The following is a 24,167-nucleotide window of genomic DNA, read 5'->3' as shown; positions in this document are numbered from 1 at the left end:
CTCTTGAGGAGGAGGCAGGGTGCTCTGGTCCACTTGCACAGCTGCCCTGTGCTTTGGGCACCAGCTCAGAATAGATCAAGGAAGGTATTTTTCCTTTTTCTTCTTCTTCTTGTGCAAACAAGACTCCGGCTCTGAAGCACAAGGGGGTCAACTTCCAGCCACTACTGGGGCAACATGCAGGGGGCTGCCCTCTGCAAGGATGCCCCAAGCACAGTTGTTCTAACCTCTGGTCCTCTGTATCAAGTCAAGGCTGGAAGCTGCCACCGGTGTGCTTCAGGGCAGGAGCGTTGTTTGCACAAGAGAGACTTCCAGGCAGCCGCAGAAAACAACACTGGCTTGGGATTGCAACTTTGAACAGGGAGCCTCATTCCTCTCTGCTGTGTCCCTTGGGATACCAGCAGGAAGAACAAAGGGGAAGAGAGAGGAAGGGAGCCAAGTGCCCACAATGGGCCCAATGCCCATCAGGCTCATTGCAGGTGCTTGAAACGCTGAGTTGCCTTACATGCTATGAGCTCTTGCTCCTTGACTGCAGGCAGCTCAGGCAATGGCAGGGAAGCAACAGCAGCCACTGGGTTTGAATTTGTGCATTTGTCCGAAGGGATTTCTCCCCCTCCTCTAACCATCAAATTCAACAGACTTTCCTGATGTTCATCTTGCATTCTTCCCCACATGATATGCTGTTCTGCTGTTCTTGGGGAAATTGTGGACCCAAATAATTACCAGGGGAAGAGCCCGGGGCTTGCATTTACACTTGGTGTGTTCACAGCTGCACTTTTATATACAATTCTGAAGACACAGTGGAGCGTGCCTTTCAGTAAAGGGGGCTAAGACGGTGTTGACGAAACAGATTTGCCTCCAGACTCTCGTCAACGTCCACGTGGCCCCATTAATGCAGTAACCAGACATTGTCAGGCCTATCCATCCTCAATGCAATGGGAACATTTATGTATAATAAAGCATGATCTTTTAAATATAATTTGGAACATGGTAGACACGCACACGGTAGTCATGTCATGAGCAGAGCCAGCTAGAGCCAGGGGTCAGACTAGATGGCCTGGGAGACCCTTTCTGACTCGCTCTGTTTCTCTATTTAAAAAGTTCACTAAAATCGGTAGCAGAACTCCATACTGTGGCATACATCCATCAAGAAAGGGCCATGGTAGAATTGACTGGACAGAGAATCCCAAAGTCCGCACAGGGGCATGAAGAAAGTTTGCTAACTGGTAGGACGTTGGGAGTTGTTCAGCACCATAGATAGCTCCTAATGGATATCCAGGGTGGACAGCCCACCTCATTGACTCTTGGCCCATCAGCCTCTGCTGGTAGGACTAACCTAGAGAAAGAACATTGTCCCCAGGATGCTAATCAGCTGAACTCCACCTAGAGGGTGCTCCTGCTGGAGGAATGGGATTTTTGCCTAGTCTTCCTTCATCCTGCATCCCCCAGCACACTCGGGCAGCGGGGTGGCTGGAGGGGAAAGGAGGATCTGGTGAAAATCCCTCACTTTCCTCCAGAGAAGTCTCTGTTGGTGCTCTTGCAACCTCATTGATGCAGACCATGTGGGATTTCCATGTCTGCTGCAGGGGAGAAGCAGACCAGCCCAAGCATGGAATGCCAGATCCGAGGTCAGAACTGTTTTCTGGTTTCATAGCCTGGTCTCTGAGTAATCCCCTGGCCCTCTGGACACTCTGTAAGGGCACTGGTTTGTGCTGTTCATACTTAAAACCTGCCCCCTTATTGATCAACTGTTGACTCCATTGCTTAAAGGTCAGAGTCAAGCTACATGAGCATTGCAACATGTTTTACTCTGACTTGCTTTGATCATAACTATTTGCTCTGCATAATGGGATACACACCTGGTATATAAACTACAAAGCAAAGAAGTTTGTAGTTCAGCAGAGTGCCATTGGATTCTTTCGGAGATCAGTAAGTATAATAAACATTTTCCCCTGGCCTTTCAATTTTATATGTAAATCCCCTTGAGTTCAAGGGGGTTAACTCTAAATTGAGTCGGTCTGTAGCTGCAGCCTTGGTTTACCCCTGCTCATGCTTTCTGCCATAAAACCAGCATGTATCCACTCCCCGCTTAGGTTAAAAAGCTGTGGAGGCAGTGGGGCCACTTATTTGCACCAGGTTATACTCTCAGCTTTAAAGAAACTATCCATAGTGCTGACCCAATCTCCAAACTAGGTTCAGGACCATGGATAGTAGCTTCAAAGTTCAGAATAAAACCCAGAGTAGATAAAAAGCCACCAGCCTCCACTCCTAAAAATACATGAAGGGTGGAATCCGAATAACTGCTCCTGGCCCTGGGACAACTATAAGCACAACGGGGAGGAAGCAATTCATGCTGTTCCATATGTTCCCTCTTCCACAATGGCCTGCTTGGATACCTCTCCAAGGCAATCCCAGAGCCATTATCCTGTGTCCAAGCAGATGTTGATTTTATTTTCTTATCATGAAAAAGGACAGCATATCAGTGCAAACGTCCTAAGAAAAAACTGAGTTCCAGCATCTAAGAGTGGGATGGAACTCTCTGGTCCCATGCCTAAAAATTTGACACTGCGGGTACAACTCAGTTTCTATTAAAGATAATGGCAGATCTTCATTGATGTTCTGCTAGAACTGGGAAATCCCAAATAGTGGGTTTTGGTTTTGGTTTTGGGTTTTTTTTTTCCTATAAGTTTTATTCTAAATAAACCTAATACAAAGAAAAACTAAAAGCAACATCAATCATCAGAAACATTGGACCTACTGGGTCAACCCCCCACATTTTTTCTTTTTATGTTAACTTATGAAGATTTTTAAATCTATGTGAAGCCCCGTTTCTCTAGCCAATAATAAAAAGAGCCCCAAGTTTGATAGAAGTCCGTATCTTCTTTCTCCTTCTGTGACAAAGTCAATTTGCCCATTTCTGCACAGTCCAAGATCTTTTTTAGGATCAGTTCATTGGTGGGTGGGTAGGATCAGTTCAGTGTTGGGCAAATGCAATCCTCGCTGCAGTAATTACATGTAAAGTCAAGTACATTTCTTGTTTACTAATATCATCAGGTATAATGCATAATAAGAAAACTTCAGGTTTAAAAGCTAAAGATTTTTTGTAATGTTTTTGTTTATTGTTTTTGATCTACTAGTGTGAAGAATTTGAAAGAATGCAATTCTGAGAAGCCACCCAGAGAACCTTCAGGTTATGGGGCGGCACAGAAATGAAATGAAATAACTAAATAATGCCTGAAGGGCAGAGGCTAAGGCTCCTCATATAGGCATTAAAAAATATGAAACTCTATACCTATCTCAAAGATAACTTCAAAATGATATGAGAACCATATTATTAAGAAATTGTTTTGATTTAATATTTGAATTAATATTACTCTTTCAAAGTAAAGTTTCAAGTCATGCAAAGTATGTTCCAAAAAAGATTGTTCTAATACTTTACATTGTTTTTAAAAAGAACAGTAATTTAAGCATTAACTACTAAAATTCCTCCTTATGATTCTCACAGGAAAGGTGAATCATTTATATTGTGTAAATGTATAGCTCTAGGGCCCAATCCCCACTGTTGCAGCATTCCTGTGTATTTCTGGATCCTCTAATGTCTTTTATGGGGACTATTAGCAGAAGGATTACAAATCCCAATGAAGCCCATCATCAACCTCTCCTTGTTACTGATTAGTCTTCAAGTCCGTTGTCAGCAGCTCCCAGAACACCATGACTACCAGGAGGATCACGAAGATAAAACTCCATCTGAACATCATCATCTTGCTTCGGCAGAAGAACAGGAGCTCGCATCCCCAGACTATCATAAGATAGTTTCCAGTAATGCTGACTTTGCATTCAGACTCTACAGGAACATAGCTTCAGATGCAGCTGCCAAAAATATTTTCTTCTCTCCCTTCAGCATCTGCACAGCTTTTGCATTGCTGACCTTAGGTGCCAAATCTGAAACCAAGGGTGAGATTTACAAAGGACTTGCTTTTAACCTGTTGGAAATTAAGGAGAAGGAGATACATGAAGGGTTCCGGCAGCTCATGCATATGCTTCACCAGACAGATAGCAAAGCACTAGTGAACCTAGGAAATGCCTTGTTTATGGATCAGTCCTTGAAATTCTTGCCAACATTCCTGGAGGATGCCAAAGCCTTCTATGAAGCAGAAGGCTTCTCTGTGGACTTCAATGCTTCCAGAGTGGCTAAAAAACTGATAAATGATTATGTGCAGAACAAAACTCATGGAAAAATTTCCCATGCTCTTGATGAACTTAATCCAGGCACTGTGATGCTTCTTGTGAACTACTTGTTCTTCAAAGGTAAGTTGAAGAGCAGTTATTAGCAAACGGGACCAGCAATAGCCCCAGCCTGGGAAGGAGTGCTCTTGTTGAGGCGTGCAGCCACCGTGAACTGGAGTCTAGTTCAGAGAGTTGGAGGGATGGGGAGGGACAACGGATGCCTTCCTCCTCTTCACCAGCCCTTCTGCTGTTTTATTTAGGGCCAGCCTCAGATCTGAGCACTGTATAGCTAAGTGGCATGAGTCAGCCTGCACTGGGTTTTAGGAAAGGGAAAAGGGTGTTTTGTTTTGCATTGTTTTCCCTTCTTCCTCCTGAAACATCTTATTTAACTTCATGACATGTTCCCCTGACAGTTGCTTTAATTTGTCAAGTCTTGAGGAGCCATTGCCCTCCCTCTGCCTGCCTCCCATTTTTTACTGGTGGTGGTGTTTACAACTGTTACACAAACACAAACCCAACAGCTGTCAACCACAGACTGGTTTATTTATTTAAAGTTTTTATTTGCCATCCAATACCAGTCTCTTAACAGTTAGGGCCATCTGCAGTCTGGCTGGCTTTGGGTTTCTGCAAGGTACTCAATCACCAGGGTTTGCTGTGGTGTTGGAACGCATTACAACATACTGTATTCCAACCACTCCTTACAAGCAGTGCTTCTTGGCAGGTCTTCCAAGATCCGCTTGGCACCTGAAAAGGTGGGGGGGGGGGTCTGGAGAGGGGAGAAGGCCAAATGGCATTTTTAAATTCTCTGTGCAAGGCTATCTCCTGCAATATAGCGTTACAGACCACAAACCTGGGCATTTTCTACTTACATTGCTGGGGTTCGGCATCAGTTCTGGGGAACTGAAAGGAGGAAAGGCATACCCATTTTTCCTTTCTTTCATCTAAAACATGCCAGAGAGAAGAAGTTTTAAGCCTCACAGCGTGCAAGGTTGTTGTGAAGATAAAATGGATAGGAGGTTGTGGATTATGCAAATTGCCTTGAGTTCCTTGGAGAAAAAAATGGCAAGATTTAAATGTAAAAATAATTTTCTTGCCTTCATCTGGTTCATTACCAACTTCAAGCACTGGTGTAGATCCAGAACAGCTTCCTTGGCTTTAGACTGAAAGTAGAGATAACAGTTAGTTCGTTTGTTTGTTTATCTATTTATTTATTTATAGCATTTTTATGCCGCCCCCATCGCAGAAAGTCTCGGGGCGGCTTACAAAAAGATAAACAACATAGAATAGCATTAAAAATTTGGAGTTGGGTGCTGTTGCACTGGGGTGCCCCCTCGGGGTCCTTCCCTGACAGTGGAGTAGCCCTCTGCTATTCCCTTGGGCTCTGATTAAACTATTCATGGTTATTTATACCATGTGGAGAATAAGTAGTTAGACCTGTACAAGTAAATAACAAGGCAGAATTATACCAGAATAATTTCTATTAAATGAGAAGGCTGCAGCAGCCAGAAATATGCATGTCTCTAGAATCTGGAGAAGAACAAAATTGCAGCTTGCTGTGGAATAGCGAACCTCCTTCTTTATTAAAAAGCAGTGCAAATTTCCAGTCATAACAGATGTGTGTGTGTGTGGGGGGGGGGTGATATGTCATGGGAGAGTGAACTGAATGCTTAGGGTATTCCCAGAGAGGGCAAAAAAGATGCAAAAAGAATGTTTCAGCCTCTGTTTCACAATTTTGCCCCAGTGGTGCTTTTCGCCAGTCCATATTTGGATGCAGAAGTGGCCTGCACATTCCATGTATTTATTAGGATTGTTATCACACAATTCCCAGCCTCTTATGTTGGCTGCAGTTATGTGAAGAACTACCAAGAGGAGGTGGAATCCCCCAGTTCCTGATTCTTGCTCTGGAACTGCTTCCTTCAGTGGAACAGCACCAAGAGATGCAACCCAAATATTGCTTGATTCAGTTTGTAATCACCATCTTGAGAGTCTGTCTAAACCGCGAACATCACAGCTATAACACATAGCCCAGTTTCTGCATTTTTGTTTGCTGGTTTCTCGTCTCTGCCCCATGCTTTTGGAACCACCTATCCTGATCAACAGATCCCAGGAAACTATAGCCTTCCTCACTGCCTTGGGACCCTTTAGACCAGGGGTGTCCAACCATTTAGCTTCTCTGGGCCTCAATGGAAGAAGAAAATTGTCTTGGTCTACACATTAAATGCACAAACACTAATGAAAGCCAATGAGCAAAGAAAAATTGCATAGTTTTTGTAATATCCATTGTTTGCAATGGTAGGTTAAAATATTATTGATCTTAGCTGTGTTTCACTTGACAAGTCACCATGAGCACATGTAACTCCTGATGGTGTCAGTTCGACTGAGCTTGGAATATAACACACTGGAAGCCACACACTGCCGTAAAACTGAAGCCATGCAGGCATACAAATAGCATACGTATGTTTATTTTACGTGACATTGCAACACAACATTGTTGTCTGCAAAATTCACGCCTGAGAACTGTGCAATCAAGTTACAAAAAAAATTGCAAAAAAATCTCATAATGTTTTAAGTAAGTTTATGATTTTTGTGATTTATGATTTTTAAGTAAGTTTATGATTCATAGCCATGCTGGGTTGCATGTGGCCCACGGGCTGCAGGTTGGACACTTCCGCTTTACATATTCTTAAAAAGGGATTCCCCAAATGTGATTTTACCCTCTCGTGGACCAGCATTGGGAGTCTCCAACCTTTTATAGTTAACTATTGTATACAACACTGTCTTTTGAGGAATGAAATATTCACACTGCTCTGTTAAATAATCTTTTTCTTCCAAGCTTCCTGGAAAAATCCTTTTGATACTCACTTGATCAGGGAAAAAACTTTCTTTGTGGATGCAAACACTACCGTGAAAGTCAACATGATGCATCGAAAAGGCTACTACAAGTATCTCCATGATGAAGAGCTCTCCTGCTGGGTGGTCGAACTTCCCTACAAAAGCAATGCAGTAGCATTCTTCATTCTGCCAGAGAATGGGAAACTGGAGCACGTGGAAAGTAATTTGGCAAAAGAAAGTCTGTCTAAATGGACAAAAAACTTTAGATATGAGTAAGCCTTTTCTCCTTCCTATTTTGACATGCTAATGAAGTCTTATTTAGCATAGTAGACACAAACTGCATTTGTTCCCAAACAAAGCTAGGCATGTTTTAAAATTATTGTACGCTATATATGAGCAGGAGCCGTCCCAGCCACTGTTTGTGCTAACCAGGAGTGGAAGGGTTGGATCTCTTATATTCTTCACTTGCATACCTGAGTATTCTAACGCAGATGTAGGCAACATATGGCCCATGGGCACAGACACTGTCTGGTAACCCCCATCTCCCCCTTGAATTTACCGTAGCAGTAAATTCATGCAAACTAAATGCAACTCTTCATGCCTTTGATTTTAAAGCTAAATTTGGATTTCTTAAGATGTGGCAGTTGGCAACTGCTATTTCCTGACAAAATGGATTCTTTTGCGGCTGCCGCTGCCGAATTTCAGAGAGGCTGCAAGAGGCTGAAATTGTCACCCAATGCCACGTTGCCCGCCACTTGTTTAAGGACTGCGCAAGATTAATTGAGAGTAGCCACCTGACATGCATTTATTTATTGATTATATTTATATTCCACCTTGTTTCCTTTTCAAGGAACTCATAAGGAGCAAGGCGTCTTCCTCCTGCTCTCAATCTTATCCCCATGACAACCCTGTTTGTTTTAAATCTGTTTTTAAATCAAATGGTATATTGCATATTGTTTTAATAGTATTCCGTACAGCATTCTGAATACACCATATTATCACATTGTGATCCTCAAATGGTATAGGGATGACTGATAACCCTGTGGAGTAGGTTGGGCCGGGAGTCTGTGACTGGGCCAAGGACACCCAGTGAACCCCGTGGCTGAGCGGACACGACAACCCAGGTGGCCTGAGTCCAAGATCCATATTCTGAAGCCTGGGGTTGGAGAATTCTCAGCGACCTTGGAAGATCGCAATTGCATGGGGTGGGAGGGTTGGGCTGTTGTTCACCAGTCTGAAAGGAGGGACCTGTTCTCCTCGTGATTTAGGAGCGTGAGGAGTGGCCTGATATTAAGCCGGGCCACTGGTCGGTCAAGCTCAGTATTGCCAGCACTGACCAGAAGCAACCTTTCAGGGTTTCAAAGAAGGGCTTCTCCAGCCCTCCCTGGAGATGCCGGGGCCAACCCTGGGCCCTCCGGCGTGCAATGCAAGTGCTGTGCCGCTGCGCTAGGCACTGTTCACGGATGCTGTGTCCACACTGTCCACGTCCAGGGCAGGGGTGGCTGACTTGCAGACCAGGACCCGGGCAGCCGGGCTGCAGCACAAGGGTTCGTCCAAGAGCACAGTCACACAGTCCAAAGCTCAGAGCCAGTGGCTGAAACACGAGACAAAGTCCGTTCAGGAAGAAAGCATGGTCAGGCACAAGAGGAGGTTTATGGCTGCACAGCCTTCATTCCGCATATTTGCTGACTTCCTCTTGGCGCGGCTCACCTTCCAAGACCAGGCCACACATGAGAGGAAGTCCTTGAACGGTAGAGGAATGGACTCCATGGAGTTTCATGCTAACCCTAGTCAGAAGTACAACGCCCCAAAATTAAGTTCCTTTTATACTGCTGGATGTTCCCTGAATAGAATGGCTTGCTGCCCGCTCTATATTGTAATCATTTTCTACATATGTTGAACCTAGCACCTATGTTTAATGATAACCTGAAGTTCGGGCCTCATTCTTAGGTTATCATATTCCATTTTTCTCCCCCTTCCTTGTTCTTTGTCTCTTTGCAAAAGTAAACAAACCTAACAAGGTCGATAATGATGCTAATTGCCAGTAGTTTGACCAATGAAGGTGGGGGCGTGAGCCAAACCAGGGTCACCTCCTCACAGCAGAAGACTGCTGGTTTTAAAATTTGGGTTATTTTTGCTTTTGTTTAACAGAAATATAGCTCTGTTCATCCCCAAATTATCCATTACTGCATCCTATGATATCAAAACTGTGCTGCAGAGAATGGGTATGACTGCGATCTTTAATGACAGTGCTGATCTGTCTGGAATTACTGGACAGCGAAATCTGAAGGTTTCTAAGGTAAGTATGTGATTGGAGTTGATGCAACCCATCACCATGCTTATTTCCTTCAATTAAATATGCAAATGAGGGAGGGAGGGAGTACATGGTTTGCCAGGAGTAATTTAAAACTCATAAATTATCAGTTGAGGCCAAAGCAAGAGCCTAGCAAAAGGATAAATCAAAGAAGGGCAACCATTAACAAATTTACACTAGGACTAAACTTCCAAGGGTAAAATCCAGCAGGTATTTATGGTTGCTGTAACAGAGATTTCCAAATAGCCAAAGGGAATCTCAACCCCATTTTTAACCTAAACCCAAGCTTAGAAAGGGGCAGGAAAAGTGATGCATGGTTCTGTATTGACAAGAGTCAGGCCTACCTAGTGGAAGGGTCTGCTTATAAACAAAAATGTGTATTTTGTCTGGGCTTAGAGCAAGCTCAAGTTTTTATTCTTATAGCAAGTCATAAACCTAAGCTCAAAAATAGGTTTACCCAAATGATAGTTTCACTTATATTTTGTTTTAAAAGCCACTCCAAAAGGGACCCAGCCCTTACAAACCACATCCCTTCCCAAATCAGAAACCCACTGCCAGCTCCTTGGTCCCTCACATCTCCAAAGAAGCCTGAATGACATTTCATCCTAAATCTGAACACCCCACACCCCACCATGGCCCATTGGTTTTGTCCTTTCCCCCAAAAAAGAAAAATCCCCCATTGACTATTGCCCTCTCTTCTCAGTGGAAAGCCTCTATTCTGAAGAAACTTAAGTGGCCAACAGCCCCATTGAAATCTTTGTCCTATTGCTAAATTTTACTTTGGCTTTTACTTCTATTTTGCCACTTAATTTTTATTGTGTATTTTATGTTGCATTGACTGGATTTAATTGTTGTGAACCACTTGAGGAGCTTCTGTTATTGGGCAGCATAGAAATGTGATAGACAGATAGATAGACAGACAGACAGAGAACCTGCAAAAGTTTAGCAACAGGCCAGGGGAGTCAACTCTTTTCTCCCTTCTTAAAGCAGGCAACTCTAAATAAATGCATATACATAAGTAGTAGTATGTAAATTTCCCACCTTCTCCTAGTAAACAGCACAGTTTCCAGGTGGCTAACCTGGGAAAGCTAAGAGGGAGAAAGGCTGATGAACAAGACCTTTAGGAATAGAAGGTCTCCCGGTCTTTGGCTGACAGCTCTTCTGCTGTTGTGGATGATGGGTTTTTAGAGAAGGGCATCATTCTGAGAAAGAGAGAAGTGATGCATCTCTCAGAAAATGAGCAAATATCCTCTTGCACAGAGGAAGTGCCTGCAGGGAGTGAGAGATTTGGACATACAGTGGTACCTTGGCTCACGAACTTAATCCATTCCAGGACTCTGGTTGTGACCCAAACTGGTCATGAGCCAAGTTAAATTTTCCCATAAGGGTCAATGTAAATAAGGTTAATCCGTTCTATAACCACTTTTTTAATCAGAAAAATGTGAAGAAACAAAGTGACAAAGAATAACAATGATTGCGGCCATCTCCCCACTCCCCACCCCAAGCATGAGCATGGCCATCTCCCCGCCCGAAAACAGGCGTGAACACAGGCATGCTGGGGGGGGGGGCGGGGGGAGATGAACATGAACACAGGTGCACTGTGGGGGAGAGATGGGCGCGAACGCAGGCACCCTCGGGGGGAGATGGGCGTGATCGTGCTGGGGCGGGGGGAGATGGCCAAGATTGTGGTTGTGCTCATGCAGGAAAGATGGGCACAATCACGGGCGCACTCCTGCAGGAAAGATGGGCACGATCTCGGCCATCTTCCCCCCCCCCGCCCCCAGCATGATCGATCGAGGGGGAGTGGGGAGATGGCCACGATCGAGGTCACCGCCCAATGCGGAGTTCGCCACCTGAGTCAAAATTTTAATGGAATTTTTGTTCGTGACCCAATTTGGTCGTGAACTTAGGCGTTCATGAGCCGAGATACCACTGTATGCACATCTGAGTTTGTTATAGCTGTGTAGTCTGCAAAGTAAATTGATGTGAAGGTTGTGGATATCATGTTCCATTTACATACCTGGGGAGTCAGCAGTTCTGAACCATATTAATAGCAGCAATGCAGGAAATGTAACTGTGAAGACACGGAAGACAAAATCAGGTTGCTAGGTAGAAAGTTGGAATCCCAGACCCCTAAGGAAGCTTCCTCTGAAAGGTTGCCTGTTCCATGTGCAGGGCCAGCAGCCAGGTGAAGGCGTGAAGTTTCCATCTGTGGGTAAGTCTGCAGTGGTGCAGGCAGCAGGAGCTCTGATTTTTAGGTTCTGGGGAACCTCTTGGGACAAGCTAGGCCTGCACAAGAGGAATGGGTTCCGCTTGAACCAACATGGAGATAGCTTGCAGGACCTAAGCATAAAAAGGTGGCAGAGCAGTTTTTAGAATGAACCCTACGGAAAGCCAAGAAGAGCTGGAAAGTATTTGGTCCAGGTTAAATAACCCCTAGGGCAGTGGTGGCGAACCTATGGCATGGGTGCCACACCGGGCAAGCAGAGCCCTCTGTCGGCACACAAGCCAAGTCGCCCCAGCATCGCCCCAGCAGCCGAGCATCAGCGCACATAGGGGCCGTGTGCATGATCAAAAAGGAGCAGCGGCACCAGGTGATGACATCACAAACTGCAACTCATTAGCTGCGACTCGTCCGAGCTTTTGCATGGCTGGGCAGTGCGCTGCCAAGGATATATATACATTTGCTTGGACTGGCTGTGAGCTGTTTTCTCTAAACTAAAAACTCAGTTTTCAGGTTTTATTGCAGTGTTGGCACTTTGTGATAAATAAGTGAGTTTTGGGTTGCAGTGTGGGCACTCGGCCTCTAAAAGGTTCACCATCACTGCCCTAGGAGATGAAGATGGAAACATTTCTGATTACCAAAATGTAGGAGGGAAGGAAACGAGCCATGAAAATATGGTGAAATATAATAACCAAAGACCTCTACGTGCCAAAGTTGCACATGCCAGGAACATCTGGAGAGAGACACTGAATATAGAAGTATCTGTGCAAATGTTAGAAGCTTCTAATCCAGATTAGGAGAACTGGGGTGCCTGGTTTTAAAAGAGAGGCTTGATATAGTAGGCACCGCAGAAAACCAATGGAATGGAGAGAACTAGTGCAATAGGATCGTCTCTGGATGTGAACTGCAGGTGGCGTGTGCTGCAGGAGGCATTTCTCTGTACATCAAAGAGGATAGAGCTAGAGTAAGTTAGTAAGCCTAAAAGGGTGATGAGGCCAAGCTCCAAAACTGATGCCTTGCTAAGATTATGCTATCTCCCCCATACCTCAATGTCAGAGTGATTGTCAAATGGAAACAAAATCAGGGAGGCCTTCGAATGAAGGAAGTGCTATAATACTGGGTGACTCTAATTACCTCTGCATTGACTGAATGAATACATGTTCCCACCATGATAATGGCCAAAACAATGCTCTTAGTGCCCTAAACAATTATGCCCTATAATGGTTGGTCTCCTTTCTGGCCAAAGGAGATGACCCTGGATTTAATCCTAAAATGTGTCACCCATGAGCTAGTATAAGATCTAAATGCCCTTGAAGTAGTTGGAAACAGTGATGGCAGTGCAATCAGATTTAATATATATTGAAGCAGAAAATTGCCAAGAAAGACCAATACAGTCACATTTAACTTAAATCCCTTCAAAATAATTGGAGATTACTCAAACCACCCCATCTAAATATACATGATTCTGACCAACAAAGATTTTGGTGCCTTGAATGTTAGACCTGTCTCTGGGTATATCTGACCCGCTGATTCCACAAGTGGCACCAGTGTTTCCCTATCAGCTCTAGTCTCCCTATCCAGGCCCAATTTAAGGTGTTAAATGATGAGGTATAGAACCCTAAATGGTTTAGGGCCTGGGTATCTGAAGGAGCATCTGCTTCTGTACACACCTGCCCATCCCCTAAGATCTTCCTCTGAGGTCCCTCTTTGGGGGCCCTCTTTGAAGGAGATCAGAAGAAGAGCCTTTTCTGTGGTAGTGCCCTGACTCTGGGACCTGCTCCCTGGAGAGGTGTACCTGGCACCAACGCTTTATTTATTTATTTAAAATTTTTATATGCCGTCCCCTTGCTACATAGCCTTGGGATGGCTCACAAAAGTAACAATAAAACAATAACAATAACAATTAAAACCTGGAAACACACTGGCTGCATAAAAATATATAAATAATAAACATGATTAAAGTATTGTTTGAATAAAAAGGTCTTGGCCTGGCGCCGAAAAAAAAAAAAAAGACGGCATCAGCTGGACCTCTCTGGGGAGCGCATTGCACAGATGGGGCGCCACCGCAGAGAAAGCCCTCCTCCGGGTGCTTTGCCTCCTGATATCTCTCACGGAAGGCTCCCGGAGGAGAGCCTCTGCTGCCGATCTCAAGGGGCGGGAGGGCAAATATGGCCACAGGCGTTTCTTTAGGTATCCGGGTCCCAAGCCGTTAAGGGCTTTATAAGTGATTACCGAAACCTTGAATTGATCCTGGACTTCGATGGGGAGCCAGTGAAGCTGGTAGAGGACTGGGGTTATATGAGAATAATGCCCAGTCCTCGTCAGCAACCTGGCCACTCTATTTTGCACCATCTGAAGTATCCGGACTGTCTTCAAGGGCAGCTCCATGTAGAGCACGTTACAGAAATCCAGCTGGGAAGTAACCAGTGCATGCATCACTGTTGCTAGACAGTCATCCTCCAGGTAGGGATGCAGCTGATGGATTAGCCAAAGCTGATGGAAAGTGTTCCTCGCCAGCACCAACACTTGAGCTTCCAAAGTCAGCTCTGGGCTGAGGAGCACTCCCAAGCTGCGGACCCTGTCCTTTAGAGGGAGTGCAACCCCATTCAGGACAAGATCCAAGTCACCTACACAGGAGTTTGAACCACCCACCAGCAGGACCTCCATCTTGTCTGGATTGAGCTTCAGTTTATTGGCCCTCATCCAGCCCATTACCTCGGCCAGGCACCGGTTCAGCACAGCCACTGCCTCACCTGGATTGGTGGAAAATGAGAGGTAGAGCTGGGTGTCATTAGCATACTGATGACTCCGCAGCCCACACCTCTGGATGACCTCTCCCAGTGGTTTCATGCAGATGTTGAATAGCAAGGGGAACAGAATAGACCCCTGTGGAACTCCATGGCATAGCTGCCATGGTGCAGAGCCAAAGTCCCCCAGCACCACCTTCTGGAATCGGCCAGACAGGCAGGAGTGGAACCACTGCCAAGCAGTGCCTCCTACTCCCAGTCTCCTTAGCCTATCCAGAAGGATACCATGGTCGATAGTATCGAAAACTGCTGAGAGGTCCAGGAGAACCAACAGGGATGCACTCCCCCTGTCTTTTTCCCTGCACAGGTCATCGTACAGGGCGACCAAGGCAGATTCAGTACCGTATCCGGGTCTGAAGCTGGACTGAAATGGGTCCAGATAATCAGTCTCATCCAAGAGTCTTTGGCATTGTCCCGCCACCACCCGCTCCAGCACCTTACCCAAGAACGGGATGTTGGCCACCGGTCTATAATTGGCAGCCATCCCTGAATCTTTAGGACCGGCCTGACCACCGCCTCCTTTAAAGGGGCAGGCACCCAGCCATCCTTCAAAGAGGCGTTGATGACTTCCAGGATCCAGGAACCAATCCCGTCTTTGGCTTTGGACAGTAGCCACGATGGGCAGGGGTCCAGTAAACAGGTGGTGGTACGTCCCTGTCCAAGCACCTTGTCCACATCATCAGGCCGCAATAACTGAAACTCATCCAACAATATGTGACCAGACGGTGACATTGGCACCTCCCCTAAGGAATCTGAGTCACTAGTGGAGTCCAGCTGTTGATGAATATGAGCAACTTTCTCCTTGAAGTGCAGGGCAAAGTCATCACAGCGGGTTATCAAGGGTGGTACCAGGCCAAACCCCTTTTATTTTCCCTGTATTTTAAGGATTAACTTTGGTTTTTAATATTAGTTTTACTGGATATTTATATTATATTTCTGTATGCTGCCACCATATGGTTTGGATCGCTGTCCTGAGACATTTCTGCAGGACGGGATAGAAATGTCCCAAATAAATAAATAAAAACACAGACGGCATAGAATTATCATGCATCCCTACTTAAATGTGGGAGGACCTTGCCACTAGTGCACTTGTACTTTAATTTATGGACCTGAAGGCAACATGTGTTACATGTTGCCTCCTCATTTGCACCAGCTGGGGTGTTTTTTGAGCTGCTTCTCATGAAGAACATATCTACATATTCCTAAAATTATATCCCGCCCTTCAGTGCTAGAGTTGCCAGGGTGGCTTATAACAACGCATAAAAATGCAAATACACTGAGCAGCTACATCTCAGAGGTCATGAAACAGTTAATTGCAATATAATAGATCTGCAACATAATCAACTCAGGAAGGATAAAAATAGAAATAAGGAAAAGGAAGAGGTAAAAGTAGTAAACATTCTATGACTAGTAAGTAGATGGTGATTATGAGGACAATGGTGGTGGTGACATGACAATAATAACAATGATAATGATAATTATGGCGATGCTGGTGGTGGTGGTGGCGGTGAGCTTTGTTTCCAGGCTCAGCCAGGCCACAGCTAGAGCGAACCCAGGTGGACCCCAGACCCTGAGCCAAAAGGAGCCTGAGATGAGACTTGGAGCCAAAACAGTTTTATTCTAGTGCACTTTAGCATAAACAGAGACAGAGGGGAATGAAGCTTTCCCAAATCAGTCTCGAAAGTTGCAGCCCAGTATATGCATTTTATATGCTACTGTACATAAGCAATTAGGTCACCTAATACACATCAAATGCATCCATACATCAATGTATGCACCTCCCAGCCCACTGTTAGCTTCAACGGGTCCTTTCTTCTGTCAAGGACTGGACATTTCCCATGTCTATTTCTCTCGAGATGCACACAGGCTTGCCAGGTTGTTACTGCCTTGCATTTGCAACTTCCATGGCAGCTACAACCGGTTTTCCCTGTCCCTTTGATGAGATCAGGATAGCTTGCTAGCTGTGGGTTACACAAAGTTCATTTTGTTCTTATCCCCTCTCCCTTCTGGGACAGTATAACTGTGGTGTTTTTATTATGTGGTCTCCCTCTGGCCAACTGCTTTTGGAGTGTTTTGGGGTCCTGCAATTGGCAATGGCCTCTTTAGTTGCCTGTACTGGGAAGCATAAACCAGTGATCACTGCAGTGGTGTTTCTGTTCTGTCTGTAACACACTGGCGGGGTACTTGGATCACACACGGGCCATAAATGTGGTTCTTTCCCTATAGGCTCTTCACCATATTATGCTGGATATGAATGAGAGCGGCACAGAAGTGGCAGCTGTCACCACGATAGAGTTCATGCTGCGCTCTGCCTCGCCTCATCCGCTGCTTGTCCTCAATTTCAACAGACCTTTCTTGATTATCATTTGGCATACCCAAACGGACAACATTCTGTTCATGGGGAAAATTCTGAACCCCACCAAAAAATGAACATGAGGAGAAAACAACAGCCTGCTGAGCATTGAAAAATGAAGAATTTTTCATCCCTTCTGCTTTACATGGGCACCAGTTCTTTTCTGAGAGAATAAGAATGGGTGCAGAACATTTTTTGTAATAAAACTGATGCTAAAACTCTGCACTCTCATAGATTAACTTTACGTGCAGCTATTTTAAATCTGTAACACATTTCTTCCCTTGAAAGAACTCAAGCCTTCCTAGGTCAACTACATAAAAAGCCGGTTCCTAAGGAATGGTGTCCTATGGAAACAAATGGGCAGGACTACACCCAAAGGGTCAGACATGATTTTCACTGAGTCGTGTTTATTTCTATGGGACCTAGAGACAGCAACTGCCGAACCCCATGCAGAGGTCTGGGTTTGTGGTCCTCCCTAGCTCTTAGCTCTTTGTGGGCAAGAATTTGTGGGCAAGTAATAGATGCCTTCCTAATCCAGATTTCTGCCAGAGTGCAGGATGGATCTTCCATTGCTCTAAAAACAACATGCCCCACCCCAAAGTGCCTGAAGGACATTTTATTTATGTATTGATTTATTATTTCAATTTATATCCTGCCTTTTTCCTACAAAGGCTCAAGGCAGCTTACATCTCCTCCTCCATCTTATCCCCACAACAACAACCCTGTGAGGTAGGTTGGGCTGAGAGTCTGTGACTGGCCCAAAGTCACCCAGTTGGCTCCATGGCTGAGCGGGGACTAGAACCCAGATCACCTGAGTCCCAGTCCCATGCTCTTAACTTTCATTTTATTGAAGTGCCAGCTACACAAGGCACTATTCATATGATTAGCAATGGAAATCCAAAGTGGAGGTTTTGTATTCAAGTATTTACATCACTTCTGTATCCTCCGCAACCCTTACAACATTTTCAGCACTACATCCCAAGAAACCTCTGTTTGAGTGGGAACCCTTTGTATCTGTTGGGGAAGAGTCAACCTGAAAGTCTTAAGCTGAAAATTGTGTAGCCCCTTTTTCCAAATGTGTTTACTTGCAAAGTTGCACCCAACCCATTGTGACCCCATGATAACATTCCTCCAGCCTCTCCTGTCCTCCAAGATCCCTTGGAGTCCACCCAAGCTGACACACACTGCCCCAGCGACTCCATTTAGCCACCTCATCCTCTGCTGCCCCCTTCTCCTTTTGCCGTCAATAATTCCCAGCACCAGGGTCTTTTCCAGTGAGTTGTTCTTTCTCATTAGGTGTCCAAAGTATTTGAGTTTCATTTTCAGTATCTGGCCTTCTAAAGAGCAGTCAGGGTTGATTTCCTTTAAGATTGACTGGTTTGATCTCTTTGCAATCCAAGGGACTCTCAGGAGTCTCCTCCAGCACCACAGTTCAAAGGCCTCAATTCTGCAGTGCTCAGCCTTCCTTATGGTCCAACTCTCACAGCCATACATTACAACTGGGAAAACCATAGCTTCGACTATACAAATTTTTGTCGGCAGGGTGATGTCTCTGCTTTTTAGTATGCAGTCTAGATTTGCCATAGCTTTCCTCCCCAGGAGCAAGCATCTTTTAATTTCTTGGCTGCAGTCCCCGCCTGCGGTGATCTTGGAGCCCAGGATAATAAAATCTGTCACTACCTCCATTTCTTCCACATCTATTTGGCAGGATGTGAGAGGACCAGATGCCATGATCTTACCTTTCTTAATGCTGAGTTTCAAGCCAACTTTTGTGCTCTCCTCCTTCACCTGCATCAAGAGATTCTTTAGTTCCTCTTCACTTTCTGCCATGAGAGTGGTTTTGTCTGCATGTCTGAGGTTGTTGATATATCTCCTGGCAATCTTAATTCCGACTTGTGATTCATCTAGCCCAGCCTTTCCACCTCCAGCTCCCCCCGTGCCTTCTCTCTCCCTTATTTACTTGGCACCTTTCTGTTTTACCTCTCTTTCCTCCTTTTCTCTGTCCTTCCACCTCTTTTACTTTAATCTGCTGCTCCATTACTTGCCACAAGGTCTGCCTGAATCAACCTACCAATTGCAGGCTTTTCTGCATCTGCCTGTACCAGACAAATTTTGAACAAAACAGGCCACATATTTTGTGGCCTTTTTGTGGCCTCCCTCTGTAAGGATGTGGACCCTATTAAATGGTCTGCCCCCAGAGTCTCATGGTTCCACATGGTTTCCTGAGGACTTGGGGGATTTTCCAGTTGATAAAGCTGGCATTCCTGTTGATACCCTGGTTGATTTGTGGAATGGGGAAATGGCCAGGGCAATTGGCACAGTCACTCCTGAGCACCCTCTCCCATCATGCAGAGCCCACTCGGCGCCATGGTATATGCCTGAGCGGCAGCCAGTGAAGCAAGCTGGGCGATGACTAGAGCGTAGGTGGAGGAAATCCCAGGATGAATCTGACCAATCACAACTTAGAGCTCATTATCGAGCCTATGCTGTGGTGGTGAGGGAGGCAAAGAGGGAATTCTTCTCCACTTCCATTGCCTCCTCACAGTGCCCAGCTAAGCTTTTTTGGGTGCTAAATGGCCTGTTACATTCTGGCCCTAAAAAGAATCCTATTGCACCATCCATAGCTTGCTGTGATGACTTTGCCCAGCATTTTAAGGACAAAATTGCTCAGATTCACCACGAGCTGGACTCCACAGTTGATACGATCCAAGAATGGGGAGTGTCCAGAGTGCCATCTAGTGCACATTTATTGGATGAGTTTCAATTGTTGCAACCTGAGGATGTGGACAAGGTGCTTGGATTGGTCAACCCACCACCTGTCTGCTTGCCCCTTGCCCCTCGTGGCTTCTCACCAAAGCCAAAACTGGGATATGTACCTGGGTCCAGGAGGTCATCAACCCCTCTCTGAGGGAGGGCCGGGTTCCTGCCCCTTTGAAGGAAGCAGTGCTAAGGCTTGACCTGAAGAAAGCGTCTCTGGATCCAGAGATAGCTGCTAACTATGGGGGGAGGGGGTGGCCAATATCCCATTTTTGGGCAAGGTGCTTTAGTGGGTGGTGGCGGGACAACTCCAGGCACTCTTGGAGGAAACTGATCATCTTGACCCATTTCATTCTGGCTTCAGACCCGGCTATGGAACTGAAACTGCCTTGGTCAACCTGTGCAGGGAGCGGGACAGGGGGAGTGCGTTCCTGTTGGTTCTCCTGGACCTCTCAGCAGCTTTCAATACCATCGACCATGGTATCCTTCTGGATAGGCTGGCCGGGTTGGGAGTTGGAGGCACTGCTTTGCAGTGGTTCCACTCCTACCTGTCTGGCCGATTCCAGAAGGTGCTGCTGGGAGACTCTGGCTCTGTGCCATGGCAATTTTGTCATGGGGTTCCACAGGGTTCCATTGTGTCCCCCATGCTTTTTAACCTCTACATGAAACCACTGGGAGAGGTCATAAGGAAGTTTGGGCTGCAGAGTCATCAGTAAGCTGATGACACCCAGCTCTGCCTTTCTTTTACATCTAGCCCAGGTGAGGCGTTGGCTGTCCTTAACCAGTGCCTGGATGAGCTAATGGGCTGGATAAGGGCCAATAAATTGAGGCTTAATTCAGACAAGATGGAGGTCCTGTTGGTTGGCAGTTCAGTCTTCCACGCAAGTGCTTTTCACCCTGTCCTGGATGGGGTTGCACTCCCCCTAAAGGATAGGTTCACAGTTTAGGAGTGCTCCTTGACCTAGAGCTGCCCCTGGAGTCCCAGCTAGCAGTGGTGGTGAGAAGCGCTTTCCTTCAGCTTCAGCTGATCCACCGACTGTGTCCTTACCTGGATGAGCATTGCCTTGCAACAGTGACCCACGCTCTGGTAACTTCCTGGCTGGACTACTGTCACGCACTTTGTGTGGGGCTGCCCTTGAAGATGGTCAGGATACTTCAACTGGTTCAGAATATTGCTGCTAGGATGCTAACAGGGACCAGCAAATTTTCACATATAACTCCAGTCCTCTACTGGCTACCAATTGATGCCCGGGCCCAATTTAAGGTGCTGGTGATGTCCTATAAAACCCTATATAACTTAGGTACTGGATACCTGAAGGAGCATGTTCTTCCCTATGTGCCCTCCCGCGCCTTGAGATCCTAGGTGGAGGCCCTGCTCCAGGAGCCATCCTTGATGGGGATTAGGAGAGAGAGTACCCGGAGGAGGGCCTTCTCTGTGGTGGCGCCCTGACTATGGAATATGCTCCACAGGGAGGTTTGCCTGGTGCCAATGTTATGTTCTTTTCAGCTTCAGGAAAAACCCTTTTTATTTCCCTGTTATTTTAATGTTTGATTTATTTTAATTGGGGCTTTAGTATATTAATGATCGAAAGCTGTGGGGCTGTGCTATTCTATTTATTTATTGTAAGCCATCCCGAGATGTTCTGCAGGGGACAGGACAGAAAAGCTTTTAATCAAATAAATAAATATCAGAGGGTGAAGCAGATACTGAAGCTCTGTTTACGAATGGAGAATACAGTGGTAACTTGGCTCACAAACACCTTGGTTCACGACCAAATTGGGTCACGAACAAAAATTTCATGAAAACTTTGACTTGTGATCACGCACGTCTTTCCTGCATGAATGTAACTGCATTCGTGGCCATCACCCCACTCAGGGGTGGGGGTGGGGAGATGGCTGCAGTCGTGCTGGTTGGGGTGCAGGGGAGATGGCCGAGATTGCACCCGTCTTTCCTGCAGGAGCGTGCCCACGCCAGGGTTTCTTTGAGAAGCCCCACCCCAACATAAATGTAATGAACAGAGTGTTGCATCTGATGAACAATAATGTGGTCTCTCATTTCCGGAGGGCTATGCAGCACAGGAAAAAACAAGTGACTATAGGCAGATTTTTCACCAAAATTGACCCTGCAGCTAAGAGACAAAGAGAGGAAACCCCTGAAAGAGATCTCCCCAATGTCCTTATGGAGGGGAACTCTCCCTCAAAACAATAATCTCCCCCCAGACATAGGTTAGTGTTCTCCACTGTACTGTACAGGACTTTGTTACTTTGTTGTTCTTTGTCACTTTGTTTCAAAATTTCTGATAAAAAAAAGTAACAGAACGGATTAACCTTATTTACACTGAACCTTATGGGGAAATTTGACTTGACTCACGACCAAAAACTGGCTCACAACCACATTCAGAGGGATCAGAATGGATTAACCTTATTTACATTGAACCTTATGGGGAAATTTGACTTGGGCAGGGGTCAGCAACCTTAAACACTCAAAGAGCCATTTGGACCCGTTTCCCACAGAAAAGAAAACACCGGAAGCTGCAAAACCCTTTTGACATCTAAAATGAAGATAACACCGCATATGCTATGTGTAAAAAAAATATAGTGTGTTGCATTTCTGAAATCAATGAATTGCTACAGAGAAAACAAATTTTTATTTCTGCATGCAACAAAAACATTTTGAACTCCGAAAAAAAAGATGCTGGGTTGAAGGTTACTTTCAAATAAAATACTCAATGTCTATTTGAGTCCTCCTTGTATTTATGAAATAAAAAGCCGAACTTAAATTATCCACCTGCAGCAAACCAAAAATGCCCCCTGCTTCTGTGTGCCATCATCCTTTTATCACACGTACTGGAGGGTGCAGTCAGCTGTCAACCTGAATAAAAAAAGGCCTAATTGATACTTTCATACAGTAAGTAGAGTTTCTGCAATACAACAAATATAAGTAATAATCTAGTGAAATATTGAACAAACATCCCTCTCCCAGTGTGATAACGTTGCTGGGATTTTTATAAGAAACTTCTTAAAACAAGGAAGTAGATCTATATCTTCATTATGATTTAGCTGTAGCTCTTGTTCAGTCACTAAAAACTGTTATTTTTAATTTTATACTATAAACTAGTAGAAACATAGAAACAGAGCGAGTCAGAAGGAGTCTCCCAGGCCATCTAGTCTGACCTCCGGCACCAGCCAGCTCCGCTCACGACATGCCCACCATGTGGACGTCCAGCCTATCTTTGAACACCCTCACCGATGGGGCCTCAACGACCTCTCGTGGAAGCCCATTCCACATCCTCGGGGTCCTGACTGTCAGGAAGTGCTTCCTGGCATCCAAACGACACCTTGGCTCCCTGAGCTTTGCTCCGTTGAAGCACGTCCTGCCTTCCTCTGCAAGGGAGAACAGGTCTCCTTTCATAAATTTTGAATAGGAGAACAGCTTCCTGTAGAGTCAAAATCAGTGCTAAAGGGCTGCATGCATTAAACAGCAAACCCCATAAGTTCGTCAGCAGTAAAAGCAAATGAATTTACCCAAGTACCATTAAATGTTCAGTTTTCTTCAGAAGCTTTTCTTTTCTTCGATTTATCCATGGTTGGCCTACTGGGGGGAAAAGCTCAGTAAATCAGCACAAGTCGCAGATATAGGTATGTTTAGTGACTGATAGCAGATAAACAGTCAAGTGCTGTGAACTATGACAGGTCCCAAGCGCAGCTTTTAACATTCAGAGGAAGGAGATTACATTGGGACAAAGAGAATCTTTTCAGCAGCGTTTCCTGTAACATGAGAGCCTGCAGGAAGCTTGTTCCACTCTTTCCCTGCGCAATAGCAGAGGAATGTGCCGATTTACTTAACCAGCTAGCGCAGCCATCCTGAGTGGATGCCTCATCATCACCTATTGGTATTTTGTAACTCGGAGCCTTGGTCACAGATTGGCGGCTGTGAGGCGTATTTTGAGCAATGGAGCCACGACAGAGGGATTCAAGAGCCATGTGCGGCTCTGGAGCCGCAGGTTGCTGACCCCTGGACTTGGGTCACAACCAATTTGGATCACAACCAGAGTCATGGAATGGATTAAGTTCGTGAGCCAAGGTACCACTGTATTCAGAGTGTGATGTACTCTGTTCCCACATATTTTATCTGACAATTTTCCTTTGGCACTCTAGCAAAATTACAAAACATGCAGCACCTTTTTGTTTCCTCTCTCGTGCAAACTCTCTTGTTTCTGCCTAACTTGCATATGTACAGGGGCTATTCTCTTGTTTCGGTGTTTTATAAGTAGATGCAGTGCTTTTTCTGTAAAAAAAAAAAAAAGTGCCAGAACTCACGTCTTGGGGTCACACTTTTACACTAAAAAAGATTTTCAATTCACCAACTTTTTTTGAAATAAAGAACTTATTTACCTTTCGCAGGTAGCCAGTCACTCTACACACACATAAACATAATGGTCGCCGCCGGCAGTAAGCACTCAGTGCACGACCACACGACCGATCCCAAGCCGAGCAGCGTCCCAAGCCAAGCAGTGCCCTCACAATCAGCGCCGACACACAAGCAGCCCGCAGGCACTATGTTAATTATTTTTGCTGCCAGCCTGCTATGCCCATCAGGGTGATTCACAATCACTTGGAAAAATCCATCAGAAAAAGGTGCCGGAACACTGTTCC

The 24,167-nt window shown here is 45.4% G+C and overlaps 1 protein-coding gene across 1 annotated transcript; it reads left to right on the top strand.

The window, feature by feature from the left end:
* The first annotated feature begins 1,836 nt into the window (after nt 1-1,836).
* On the top strand, nt 1,837-17,371 carry LOC123026603 (alpha-1-antitrypsin-like). Its single transcript, XM_044436418.1, has 5 exons — nt 1,837-1,926; nt 3,616-4,305; nt 7,058-7,328; nt 9,208-9,355; nt 16,628-17,371. Exons 2-5 carry the CDS (start codon nt 3,636-3,638, stop codon nt 16,829-16,831), a joined length of 1,293 nt encoding a protein of 430 aa, XP_044292353.1. The 5' UTR covers nt 1,837-1,926; nt 3,616-3,635; the 3' UTR covers nt 16,832-17,371.
* Nucleotides 17,372-24,167: the final 6,796 nt, after the last annotated feature.

The sequence above is a fragment of the Varanus komodoensis genome, unplaced genomic scaffold (genome assembly GCF_004798865.1).
Source record: "Varanus komodoensis strain SLA01 unplaced genomic scaffold, ASM479886v1 scaffold3, whole genome shotgun sequence".
NCBI lineage: Eukaryota > Metazoa > Chordata > Lepidosauria > Squamata > Varanidae > Varanus > Varanus komodoensis.
The sequence above is the reverse complement of the archived record's forward strand: the minus strand, read 5'-3'. Positions and strand labels throughout refer to the sequence as shown.